This window comes from Stegostoma tigrinum, chromosome 30 (assembly GCF_030684315.1).
Source record: "Stegostoma tigrinum isolate sSteTig4 chromosome 30, sSteTig4.hap1, whole genome shotgun sequence".
NCBI classification, from domain to species: domain Eukaryota; kingdom Metazoa; phylum Chordata; class Chondrichthyes; order Orectolobiformes; family Stegostomatidae; genus Stegostoma; species Stegostoma tigrinum.
This window is the reverse complement of record NC_081383.1, coordinates 15,012,406-15,026,851: the sequence shown is the minus strand read 5'-3', so window position 1 is coordinate 15,026,851 and position 14,446 is coordinate 15,012,406. Positions and strand designations below refer to the sequence as shown.

The 14,446-nt window shown below is 38.8% G+C and overlaps 1 protein-coding gene across 1 annotated transcript in view; it reads right to left on the bottom strand.

Moving 5' to 3' along the window:
* Positions 1-1,333: 1,333 nt before the first annotated feature.
* Positions 1,334-14,446, bottom strand: part of fstl3 (follistatin-like 3 (secreted glycoprotein)) — a 31,070-nt gene continuing 17,957 nt past the window's right edge. Inside the window, exons 4-5 of the mRNA XM_048559416.2 lie at positions 9,629-9,856; positions 1,334-8,419 (exon numbers count right to left, since the gene is read on the bottom strand). Of these exons, the coding sequence (XP_048415373.1) occupies positions 8,343-8,419; positions 9,629-9,856 (305 nt within the window). The 3' untranslated portion in view covers positions 1,334-8,342. The remainder of the gene's footprint in view (positions 8,420-9,628; positions 9,857-14,446) is intronic.

Sequence of the window (14,446 nt, the reverse complement as noted above, 5' to 3'; positions counted from 1 at the left end):
AAGCCCTCTGGGATAGGCTTTCTATTCAGCAAAGTATATGATACAAGTAGCAATATGTATACAAACAGCAAAGTTTTAACGCAATGAAAGTGAATGAGTTTTGAATGAGTTAAAATCCTGCAAAATCTCTTTGCACATGAGCGCAAAATATTATCTATAGACAGGGAGTGTCAAACTACTGAGGACTGTGCATACAGCCCAGTCCATCGTGCAAACCAGCCTTCCATCCATTGAATCTACCTATACTTCCTGCTGCCTCAAGAAAGCAACCAACGAGATCAAATACCCCTTCTACCCTGCTAATTTATTCTCTTCCACCCTCTTCTGTTTGGCAGAAGATACAAAAGTTTGTAAGCACATACAAATAGATTCAAGGCTTCTTCGCAGCTGTTATTAGACTTCTGAATGGACATCATGTATTTTAAATTTAATGCTGATTTTGCTCTCTGTGCACCTTCTCTGCAGCCGTAACATTGGATCCCTCGCTCTGTTCTATTACACTAATGAATTTGTACAGTATGTCATGCCTGTAGTGCATGCAAAACAAAACTTTTCATTGTACCTGAGTTCATGTGGCAATAATAACCCAAATCAAAATATATCCCCCAACAAAAGCAGAGACTATTTATAATGCTGAAAGCTTAAAAGATTTCAGCCTTTTATTTAAGGAAGCTGAACTCCATTTTTCTAAAACGAAATTAGTGTTGGTTGCAATTACAATTTATGGCAAAAACAAAAAATTACTTCTGATGACCCTGTGCCATGATGGAATACCCCAGGCTCTCCTCTGCAATTCTAACCATGTTGTTTATATGGCTTTCCCTGTGAATTTTCTGGTTAATAGTAACCCTCAAGGTGATGACACTGGGAGACGTGGTGCTGACAGTAACATTGGGGATCAAAGGGAAATGGTTCAATTTTCTAATGTTGAAGGGAGTCATTACATGTAGAATGGTTGCTTTTACTTATCAGCCCAAGCCTGGTTGGTACACAGATCCATCTGTAGGCTGGCATGGATTGTTCCATTATCAGATGAATTATGATAGAGTTTTGCGCTGTAATTCTTAATGAATAGCCTGACTTGCTAATGAAAAGAAGGTCATGGATGAAGATGGCTGAGATGAATTAGCTACGTTGGGGAATTCCCGCAATAAAGTCTTCAGGGTGGACTACCATCCTCCAGCATCTAGAACTATCCAATCTGTGAGCTGTTTGTCAGTTTCCTTTTGACCTTAGTGTTGATGTCAAGATTATCTACTTTGGCCTTTCTCTTTTGGTTGATTGATTTATTTATTCTTACGTATACCAAAATACAGTGAAAAGCTTTGTTTGTGAGCAGTACAGGCAGATCATAGTTACCAAAGGATGCATAGATTAAAAAAAAGGCTTAGACAGAGGCATACAGGTTACATTGCACAGGGCATGCATTAGGTGAGATCAACGTAGGCAAGGTCAATGTTATTTGAGGGTAGAAAGTCCATTCATCGGTCTGATAACAGCCAGAAAGAAGCTGTTCCTGAACCTGCTCGTGCATGTGTTCAGGCTTCTGTATCTTCTGCCTGACAGAAGAGGCTGTAGGAGATCATTACCAGGTCTTTGTGATGGGTCTTTGAGATGTTGGCAGTCTTTCCACTGTAACGAACCATGTAAATGGAGTCCATCACTGGAAGGTTGGCTTCCGTGATGGTCCATGAATCCCACCTTTTGTAGTTTCTTACAGTCCTGGACAGAGCAGTTGCCATGACAGGCTATTATGCGCCCGGACAGTATTTTCAATGCATCTGAGATTCAACTCTTGCATCCATGCCTTGATCAGGGCTCATCTGCAGTATTCTAATTTAAACCAAAATGAACATCAGTGAGCATCTCATTTCATCAGTTAATAGTTCCTTCCATCATGTTGCTGTGTTTGAGAAATGACATACTGAGTGACAATTTCTCAGATGTGTATTTATCCTCCAGTTTCTTCCAAATAGGATATACCTGGGATATCTTCCACAACGCAGGGGTAATGCCAGTATCACCAGAATACCTTGGTTAGTGTTGCAGTTCACTCTCTCACACATGAATCACCATTACTACAAAGCCTTTTCCATGGCCAGTGCACAATAATTTTATGAGGAATGAATAGAAGTAGCTGGATAGTGATGGGAAACTTCCCCCTAAACAATGGAGGCCATTAAGAAAGCAACATTTTTTGATTGTGGGAATGGTTTCATGTTATAGAAATGTATTTGGAAATCTTTTTAAAAGTTCATATCTTACAGTCGGTAGGGTGACCCAGAGTTTCGAAAGTTTCAAAGACAATTGCATACAGATAGTATTTATTTGTGATGACCAAAAGTATACAAAGTAAAACAACATCCGTTCTCCTCATACTGTTTCATAAACATAGATCTTTTCCATATGATGACACTTTACATTCATTGTGATGTACAATGTTGTTTTATTTTTGAAAAAATATTTTTAAGCATAAATCTTCATTAGTTGGGAAAAGAGGTAAAAAGGTACAATTGAAAATCTAAATTATACTCTTGCTTTTGGCAAACTTTACATTCTAACACATGTATGTGACAATTTTCATACAAAAAAATCATCTATTGAAAAGTTCTGTATTTGAACCTTAGTGTGTAAGATACGGGGACAACTCTCCAATTATATTATTAGTATGTTTACATTTTTGCATAAAAAATTCTCTCCAATAGTTTAGTGGAAGCATTAAGGTGTTACTTTGAACAAATTGTTAATACTGAACAAATTAGTGATCAAAGCAACTTCAGGTAAGCCCACAGCATCGTTTCATTCCAATGATATTTGACATAAAATTTCAGACAATAATTCTTACAAAGCAGAACCTGTTCTTTCACAAAATAAAAATAACATTGGCATATTAAAAAACAAAATTCATTGTTATGACAAAATATTTAAGTTGGTTTGGAGATTACTACAATGAAGTGTGTTAAAATTCACTGTGATATGAGCTGCAACACCATTTATTTAAATCTGCCCACAATTTCATGATCATATCGATCAATTTATAAAAGAATTTTGTCAAACATTTGCCACACAATGCAATTTCAACTTCAAAGTGTTCATTAGTATGTACACCTTTCACCTTACATGACTGATAATATATTCCAAACGTAGATAGTTTAAGGTTTGAAATGGCTTAACAATACTGTGGTGTAATATGAAACACATCGATTTTTACAGTTGGAAATGTGTTTGAAAAGTAGCAAACTTTGAGAAAAATAATTATAATTACATCAGATGGATATGGCAAACAATAATAGGGTATAAATAAAATGGAGTATTTTCTTCATTGTTTCTCTTACAATAAATATATGGTATGAGTATGTACAATATAAACATAGCATGGTTGAAATTCCTCAGTGCACTAAGAATGTGATAAATCTTCTATTTGTTATCCTGGATTCATGGGAAAGTACAGTCTTAGTCGAAAAAGGTAACGAAGGAATGAACCACTGGTAATGCACAGTCGAAAGTCTATCAGAAAACCAAACTTGCAATTATGATCCTGAGGCAATTGAGAATGATCTAAATTGGCATATAAGGAGAATAAATGGCACAAAGTGACAATCCAAACGTGATGCAAGTAGCATTTTTCATCTAGGTAGGGAGTTGAGATCTTAAAGTCCTATTGATGAGATTATAACAGATTGTTAATGGACACAGTAGACTGCAATTTCCTAGCCAGGTCCACAATTTACAAAAGTAAAATGGCACACCAGGCATGGAAGGCTGGATTTTTGCAAAGCCGAGCTGACACCAGAGACCATTACAAATGAAAAGTAGGACCTTGATGTGGAAGCTCACCCTCATTTCCAGCTGATCTCATTTTGTTTTCAGGGAGAAAAGGTCAAGGAATGGTGTCACTCACACAGTCAAAATGCTACCAGGGTCACTTGAAATTAGTGTTGAGTTCAAATAGACTTCATTTTCACTGTTCCATAGGTCTGAACCCACAGTGTCAAAGTCACAAATTTGTGGAGTGGAATCAACTCATCTCTAGAATGTCCAATAAGGGCTGTTATCATCTTAAGTTATTTACATGATTGCCTCTTTAAAGGTAAAAGAAAAACAAGGTGAAGCTGTCAGAGTTTAAAAATCAACAACAGCTCTGGATTGCTTTGATTAACAGGCTATCTGGTGTAGATTTGTAATAAGGAAACATTACCATCTGTTTCTGATGTTTCAATTGAGTTCAACTTTGCATTTTCCAAGGGGTGTTTTTTTTTGCAATAATCATTAAGAATACTTGGCTCTGTTTCAAAAGCTTCAGAAGCATTTCAAAGCCTAAATGTGATCATAGTTTTGGAGGGTTGAGAGGTTGAATAGATTAGGATTATTTTCATTAGTAAGACGGATATTGAGGGGGGACCTGATTGAGGTTTACAAAATCATGAGGGGTATAGACAGGGTGGATAGCAAAAAGCTTTTTTCCCCAGAGTGGGGGACTCAATTACTACGGGTCATGAGTTCAAAGTGAGAGGAGGAAAGTTTAAGGGAGATATGCATGGAAAGTTCTTTACACAGAGGGTGGTGGGTGCTTGGAACACGTTGCCAGCGGAGGTGGTAGACGCAGACACGTTAGCGTCTTTTAAGATATATTTGGACAGGTACATGGATGGGCAGGGAGCAAATGGACACAGACCGTTAGAAAATAGATGACAGGTTAGACAGAGGATCTTGATCGGCGCAGGCTTGGAGGGCCGAAGGGCCTGTTCCTGTGCTGTAGGTTTCTTTGTTTCGGGTGTGGGGGAGGTTGGGGACAGAGTTCACATTTTGACTTACAGTTCAAAAAGGCAATTTTAGAAATTGCTGTCTTTGCTGTGGTTACTGTTGAGAAGAAAAAACTTTTTATAACAAATTGAATGCGAGGATTTAGAATTTTTGAATAGCTTTCATGAATGAGAGTTATTTTTCTGTATCATACATATGATTGAGCAGTCTACATTGTTAGCTGTTTTTTTCCTCTTGTGATATGGTTTCCAAAGCCTATCTCTTATAGATACTGGGTGAATGCCTGTCATCATGGTAGTGTAACATGGCATGGGGATGCACTGATAAAGAAAAGGCCTGGGGAATAAGTGAGGGGCTGTGAGGTATGAGGGGTCAGATGGCTAACAGTTTCTAAAACAACTGAAGTACCGGAAAATTAATGTTTGCTTCTAACCAACCCACCTCAGCACTCTCTTACCCTGTGGCCATCTATAATTGACATCTCAGTTTGGCTGCATAAAAATCTTTCCACTGCACCTCCTTGGAGCAAAAATTGGACATTATGGGGGCCTTTAAAATCGAGGAGATCTGCCAAGCTGGGAAATTTCCTGTTTGGAGCTACCTGCATCAGTAATAAAATTACAACCCACTATGTCTATAGTTCCTCCAACCCATCACATGGGCTAATGCAAGAAATGCAACAATAATGTATGTGAGATGCCCAAATCTGAATACATGAAGCTGTATGTTGAATTAGTTTTATAAATACTACTTCAAATCCTCACAACAATTAAGGCATTGTGAAACTGGAACACACAGAAAATTAGTCAACAACATTGAAAATCAGCAACATTGATAGTAAAGCAGGAACAGTGGCATGGTGGTTAGCACTGCTGCCTGACAGTGCCAGGGACCTGGGTTCGATTCCAGCCTTGGGTGGCTGCCTGTCTGGCGTTTTCACATTCTGGGTGGTCTGGTTTCCTCCCACAGTCCAAAGATGTGCAGGTTAGGTGGATCAGCGGTGCTGAATTGCCCGTAGTGGTCAGGAAGGTAGAGGGTGTATATTAGGTGGGTCATAGGGGGATGGGTCTGGGTAGGATGCTCTGAGGTTTAGTGTGGACTTGTTGGGACGAAGGGCCTGCTTCCATCCTGTAGGGATTCTATGAATATTCAGGAATTGTATAAAAGTGAATGTAGGGAAAATAATGACCAGGGAAAATCTGTTGCTATGATATTAATTAAGAGATAAAGACAGGCCAACAACACAGGGAAGAATTAACTTGCCCTTCTTCAAAACAGTGCACCATGGGAACTTCCACTTCCACTAAGTGGGTGCACGTCAGTTTTACAATACATTGGAAGGATGGCAGATTTAACAATGCAGCAATATCCAAGAATTGCACTGGACTGTCAGCTTGGATAATATGCTCATGTTTCTGGAGTAGAACTTGAACCCACAGCTTCTAATTCTGCGGCACAAAACACTATCCACTGAGGAACAACACAACAATGATTAATGCATTAAGAACTGACAGAATTAATACTATAAGCCACATCATTGCAGTGCAGTCATTTAGTTAACGATTGCATAATGTTACATGTTATTGACTCTGGTGTATTGTATCTTCCAACTACACAAGGTCCATGCATTCAATGCGCATAGTGGTCCTATTTGCAAACAAAAGTAGCCTACAATGGTTAGCAGTATCTGTAGATTGGTTATGCTCGGTAACTAACTCTATTTTAAGGAAATCATCATAGGGATCACAGGATAGACGACCGAGGATCTAGTCAGTACCTAAATTGAAAAAGGTAAGCAAGTTCCATTATGTTTGATTATTTAAAATCCAGCTAAATATCTGATTTACAGACATGCTGAATTCTTCAGCATTTGCTGTTTCTATTTCAGCACGGAATATGAGTAAAGTAGGTGTATTTAATTCTCCCAAAAGTGGTTGATGGTTACTAGATGGATGTCCAACAGATAGATAGCAAATAATACAATTATGTTCCTCTGTGATTCTAATCTCACCAAGCTGGCTATAAAATATAAAGTGTTACAAAAGCAAGAAATCTGTACATTCTTGTCTCTTGCCTCCTTGCAAAACACTGTGGATGCTGAGTAGGCTATAGTTGATAAGTTTACCATTCTATTCCACACTGGAAATAAACTGCTAAGGATAGAAAGCAACTTTCCTAACAGCTGCGTGGAAATCCCCAAGTACAGTGGGATCATCTCTCATAAATGTTGTTGCTGCAATTTGTGTCCACAAGATTATCTTCAGCACATGAACCGCTACAATTCACACAACCATGCTGAAGGGATTAATTTTATGTAAATTTATTAACTTTAATTTTATATAAATTTGATGGTCTATTCTTTCAATAGTCAATGGATACCTGGGGAATTTGGAGTCCAAATGGCAAAGGCCATCTATCTGCGCATGTTTAGATGGGTAATTTGAGTTATGTTTGGTACTTTAGCATCATGGGCCTGTACAGCCCAGAAGTATATATTTGAGTTAGTTTCAGAGGTATCCAAAACCATGAGGAATGTGGAAAGCATGAGTAACCAAGGTCTCTTCCCAAGGGTAGAGGAGTCCAAAACTAGAGGGCAAAGGTTTAGGGTAAGAGGGAAAAGATTTAAAAGGGACCTAAGGGGCAACATTTTCACGCAGAGAATGTCACGCCTATGGAATGAGCCACCCGAGGAAGTGTGTGGGCTTGTACAATTATAACATTTAAAAGGCATCTGGATGGGTATATGAATAGGAAGGGTTTAGAGGGTTAAGGGCCAAGTTGCTGGCATATGGGATTAGATTAATTTAGGATATCTGGTCAGCACGGACAAGTTGGACCAAAGAATCTGTTTCTGTTCTGTACACCTCCATTCCCAACATCTACATGGAAATCCCCAAGTACTGAGGGATCATCTCTCATGAAAGTTGTTACTGCAAATTGGGCCCATAAGATTACCTTTAGTACACTAGCAGCTACAATTCACATAACCATGTTGAAGGGATTAATTTTACATAAATTTTGTAGCATTAGTTTTATGTAAATTTGATGGTCTGTTCTTAAATCAATTAATGGATACCTGGGAGACCTGGGCGGTGACATAGCAATACAAAGTTATGGTACCCTTGAACCTCCCAAGACATTTGCTCCTGCACTTCCTCCATTGTTATCTGTGTCACACTTTATGCAAACCCCATGTCATTGTGTGCACAGAAACATGCTTTATGACAACTCCTGCTGAATCATATCCAATACTCAGCTACTTTAGCACCAGTTCTTATAATTAAAAGGTTAAACATGAAATCTAACATGAATATTTTTGCACAAGCCACTTTAGTTGTGCCTCAGTGAGCCCTTGGTAGTGAAAAGTCTTCAGCCTTAATCTGTGCATTAACACATGATGACAAACCAGTCACATTAGTGAAAGGAAGAAATCAGTGGATATTTTGATAGCACTAACACGTCAAATAACTTATGCATTAATGCTGACACAGTAAAGGCACTACTCTAATGCCCAGAGGAATTTCTGCCCCAATGTCTTTTCCTTCTCTGATTATAACAACTTCTTGATTCACTATAAACTACCATCCAAGGAGAAGTTTCGAAAACACCGTATTTTCTTGATTGTCTCCTTTTTGCTTGACCCCTTCTGCGGAAGCTGTAAACAAAAACATTAAATTAGCACAAAGCTGAATTGCTTCGACAAAAACTTATTAACTCAAAGATATCAAAGCTCCTTCAACACCTTTCTATATAACATACAGGATTACAGCAATGAGCTAACGCAGGTCACAATTCACAGTAGATATGCAGACTGAAGTATACCAAAGAAGGTAACAAAGTGTTGAGCTGGATGAACACAGCAGGCCAAGCAGCATCTTAGGAGCACAAAAGCTGACATTTCGGGCCTAGGCCCTTCATCAGGTCTAGGCCCAAAACATCAGCTTTTGTGCTCCTAAGATGCTGCTTGGTCTGCTGTGTTCATCCAGCTCCACACTTGGTTATCTCAGATTCTCCAGCATCTGCAGTTCCCATTACCTCTATATCAAAGGAGGGATTATTTTAACTCTGTGCAATAGCATAAAATCAGCCAATATTGATCAGCTGTCCCTTACACATTTCTCTTGTTTTCCATTTCCAACTTCAATTCATTATAAGAGGTGTATAATTGGAAGGTTCCCCACTCTATAGTATTTGCATGTTTAATATTATCATTTATAGCAACTAGAGCAATAGTTTTCCTTGAGCACAAGAGCTGTCAGAACAGACAAAAATGGATCATCCTGAATTATGAATTCTGTTTCTCTCAGACTATGCTGGATTTACTGGGTATTTCCACTATTTTCTGCTTTCATTCTCATCTATTAATGATTGCTGTGCCAGAATAGCTTAAAATGCTATACATAGAAGCTTAAGATGCCCAGATTAAATTTTCTTGTTTCCCACTGATATCTGCAAGAGATAATTTTCTAACACTTTCTAATATTCATGACAGAGGAGAATAAAATAAATGTGAAAATAAAACATTCCAATAAAGAATTCCATAAGGTTAGAAATTAGCTGAGCTTCTTTCTCGTCATCTATCATGAAATGACCACTCATCTGAGAGTGTGGGATGGAAGTGAGTGTGATGAATTTGACAATTGCTGAAATAAATTAGGTACAGGATGAGCTTATGCTAAAGAATGTGCTTTCTAATCATTTTATACCTGACAAACAGGAACAACGTATACTGATTGCTATGTCATAATATCACCCAAAACGTGTAAAAAGTCAATACTGTAGTTAATTTTTAATGTACAAAACTGAAATACAATTTTCAAACACTGCTTTTGAGGTGGGTTAGTTTATAGCACATGTAACTTACCGTTGCATCTCCCATAGTGAGCAACACCAATGGATTTTCCCAGTAAGCAAGTGGCACGTCTCAGGTGGCACACACTATGATAGGTAATACCATTGTTCCCACAGAGAGCTTGCTCAAATGATAATGGTTCTGGACAAGGCATCACTCTGCACATCACGCAGTGTGCACTGTGAGTTTGGTCTACCACACACATGGAGGTACCCGGGCATGAAACCTGTGTGCACGACTCTGGAAGACATAAGGAATATGCAATGGTAAGTACCGCAAGCAGAAGACCAATGAGTTTGCTGAATTGCTTCAATAAATTGGAGAATACAATGGACACCGCTCAGTAAATATTAATGTTACCACAAAATGCTGACAATATTTTAAAGCATTTTTTCAATTAAACAGTAACATCATATATTATGTTCTTAATAAACATATTTGGTATCATGTTACTGTTTATTCGACACGGAACTGATCATTTTATTTCTATGAATTTCTAAATGTTTATTAGGACATTTTACAGCAATAGATTTTCATAATATTAGCAACAGGGAAAGATATAAAAATGACAGCAACATCAATTTATGAACATTTTTCATTGGCTTGGATTACATTTATTTTTAATGCAGTTGTATTAAACTAAATTTACCAAAAATATACTTCTAGTGTGCAATGCTGCAGAGAAACCAATCCAAATATGTTACACATCAACAAAGATTTCATCATTCAATTACACTATGTTTGCAAATGTTTCGCATTAAAATGACATTCATTTGGTTTTGAAAGCAAACACAAAATTTGCTGAACCTATTTTGACTAGCTACGCTCCTCATTTGCCACAAATCTGTCATAAATTGATCATTCAAAGTCATTTTCTCATGACAAATGAAAATTATCAGCCACACAAACTAAGAACTGAAATAACATAGGAAAATCATAAATTTGTGCAAACATTTGAGATATAAGATCTTATTAACATTGTCCATTATTCCATTTATTAATGAATATAATTCTATACTGATCTGTATAAGGCAGCAACAAGGTGGTAACGAAGACGGTGCAAAAATCACATTGGACAGCAATAGTACATATCTAATAGTTTCAAATTATTCTGCTCAACTATTAATTCAGAAACCCGTGCTTATGAGCACACTGTTTTTGCTACAATGAACCATAAATAAAAGTTCATAAAACACTGTAACCTCTCCAGTTGGTAATACTTAGGAGCAAGCCTGGCAATTTTCAGGATTATACAATGATGCTCTTTTGTCGAACCACAAATGTGTGAGACACAAATTGCTGGATCTCATCTAAGAGTTTTGGACAATTGGTGTTTCTAAACAGAATATCGCTGGACTAAATAAGGTTACAGTGTACTATATATTTTTACCATGCTGTAATTTAGAATTTTTGTTTGCCAGATCATTGGATGCCATCAATATAAACTGCATGGTTTATTCAGATTAATAATCAGGCTTTAATTATTTTGTCGCATCAACAAACAATATCTAGGGCCTTAAGTTAACAGGTCACTAAAAAACAAAAACCCAAATTTTAGATTGACTTTTAACACAGAAGAATATCTTTTCTGCAGATATATGCCTACATATGAATGATTTAAACATCAAATATTTCTGATCTGTTGACAAAAAGCAGAGTTAATGCATTGGGTCCAGTCACCCTCCTTCAAAAAAGAGGATTCAGAAGAAGGATCACTAGAACTGAAATATTAAATCTGCTTTCGCTCTAGCAGTATCTGTGGAGAGCAGTTTCTCCAGCAATTTCTGTTTTTGTTCCAAGCATTCACAGCTCTTTGTTTGGCCTGTTTGACCGCTTATGTTGCATATTAAGTGCTGACTACACAGTGAGAATGCCCCACATGAGGAGACAATCTAGGAACGCCTTGGTAAAAGTTCACTTTCTTCTCCTGGTAGCAAGGGTGTTGAGGTGGCTGCATCTGTCATGTCCATCTCTGATTCAGAGGACTTGTCAACACATTTTGGAGGGCATGAACCCATAGGTTCTGGCAGCTTTCTGACTGTTCTGAGGGGCAAGGCATGTTTTGCTCCTGTACCGTTTCCAAGTACATTACTTTCATATGGTCCACATGCTTGTTCAGCACTGTCACACCTACCTGAACTTTATATGCCACTGATCCTGACCTCACGTTGGCCATGCCTCTTATCCATGCAGGCCCATTTCCATGGTTCTTACACCAAACTTTGTTCCCTATATCAAACCGTCTCTCTCGCTTGGTGAAGTCTTATGTTTGGCATTGCCATTTCTGATGCCATTTCAATCTCCACATCCCCCAAGGTCTATGGCGATTAGACTTACCCTAGTGTGGAGTACTTTACCCTTTAGCAACACTGACCTGCTATTCCTGTAGTCACATGAAGGGTGGTCCTATAATCAAACAGATCCCATGACAATTTGATATCTAACGAAACTGTAGGCTGTTTCTCGAAGACTGCCTTCAAAGTTTGAACTACACTTTCTGCCAAGCCATTGAATGATGGATGGTATGGAGCTGTCCTTATATGTCAAATCCAATTCAAATTTAGGGAATACCCAAATTCCCTGCTGGTGAACAATGGCCCATTGTTTGTGACCAATATCTCTGGGACACCGTGTATTGAAAAAGACGCATGCAGTGTTTCTATCATAATCCCCATGATTGACAAATGGATTCCATGCACGTCCAACCAGTTTGAATGGACATCTACAATGACTATGAACATTGACCCCATGAAAAGGACCTGCACAGACAACATGCAACTGACATCAACCAAGGTTTACCCAGCCATTCCCGCTGCAGGAGGTGCAGCTGGCAATAATTTTTGTTCTTGTTGGCACTCTGGGCACTTCCCTAGCAACACAGCGATGTCTGCATCCAAGCCAGGCCACCAGACAAGCTTCTTACCAATACCTTCATTTTGGAGAGGCCTGGATGGCCCTTGTGGAGTTCAGCCAGTGTTTGGTGACAACTTTTTCTTGAGATAATCACTCTTGCTCCCCATAACAATATGCTGTCCTCTACAGTGAGCTGCTCTCCCCAGGTCCCAAAACATTTCAATTTTAGTTGTGACGACTCTTTGGTTTGTCTCCTCAACACCAGCTGTTTCAGTTTTGAAAGGACTGGATATTTCTGTGACCAAATTCTGATATTTTCAGCTGAGACTAGGAGTGTGTCCAAAAAATGTAATACAATTACAGAATCTTCCACTGGGGATACCATCAGTGGTGTATTGCTTATGGGAGGCAGCTCAACGCATCCCTGTTTGGTATTCGACTTCCCGGATGGTGTTTGTATTTATAATTATAAGCACTTAGTATTACAGTCCATCACTGAAAGCAGCCTGAAACTATGGGTGGCACTGCCTGTCCTCTTTAAGCTGACCAATCAGGGTTTGTGGTCTGTTATTGTCACAATTTTCATCCGTAAATGTTTTGGTGGAACTTCCTGATTTCAAATAGGACTGCCACCTTTCTTTCTCTATCTAGGCGTATTAATGCTCAGCATTAGAATCCTAGCATTAGAATATCTAGCTTCGTGAAAGACAGCACCTGTGCTAGCTTTGCAATATAAATCCTCTATCTAGGGAAGTTGCCATTTATCCACCTGCAAAGTGGTTTACTGTTTGTTTTATAAGCCCCATAAAGGTGAAACGATCTGTCGGGCTTCACAATCCGCGCAAGCAGTGCTGATCATTCTGCTAACTGGGCTGCTTTGATGATTCCAGCTTTCTGATTTCTGCCTCAACATTTGCCTATAAGGCAAAAGACACTGGGTGGGGCTTGCAGAGTCATTGAAATGTTCAATATGTACGGTGGCCTTAGCTTTTCTGATAGCCCCTAGACCTCCCTGTAAAACTTCCAGGTATTTAATTCGGAATTTAAAAATAATCATGAGGGGCATGGATAGAGTAAATAGCTAACGTCTTTTTACTAGGGTGGGGGGGGGGGGGGGGGTGGAGGAATCCAAAACTATAGGGCATAGGTTTAAGGTCAGAGGGGAAAGATTTGAAAAGGGCCTGAGGGGTAACTTTTTGTCACAGAGGGTGGTGTGTGTATGGAGTGAGCTGCCAGAGGAAGTGGTGGAGGGTGATACAATTACACCATTTAAAAGGCATCTGGATGGGTATATGAATGGGAAGAGTTCAGAGAGATATGGGTCAAATGCTGGAAAATGGGACTTGGTCAGGTTGAGATATCTGGGCAGTGTGAACAAATTGGACCAAAAGGTCTGTTTCCATGTAGTATGACTCTAACTCAAAAATGATTGTTGCAAGCGAGTTCCTTTAGGAACATACTTTACTCTTATCGCCAGTGAAATAACTTCCCATAGAGACCTGTCACCAAGTCACCCTTTATTTACGCATAGAAGTTCTTGACTCTAGCACTGCCTCATCAGTGTCAGTCCTCAGATTACCAGATACACCACATTTTATCTGTCAGCCAAGATTCCCTGATGGGGCCAGATTAAGAGCCCCAGGGAACTCATTCTATGAGGTCCAACTGGCTGATCCTGTTGCAATCACTACAGGTTGTCTGTGACCAGTGTGGATCCACTGCGATCAATGTTGGGACTGCAACTGTTTAGCATAGATATTAATGACTTTGAGGAAGGAAGTCAATGTTCTGCAACCAAATTTGCAGACAACACAAAAATAAATGGAAAGGCATGTTGTGTGAGGATACAAACAGCTTACAGAAAGACATGGAGTGGTTAAGAAAGTTGGCAAAAAATTAGAAAATTGACTATAATGTTGGAAAGTGTGAGAGCATTCATTTTAGATGGGAGAACAAAAGAACAGAATATTATTTAAG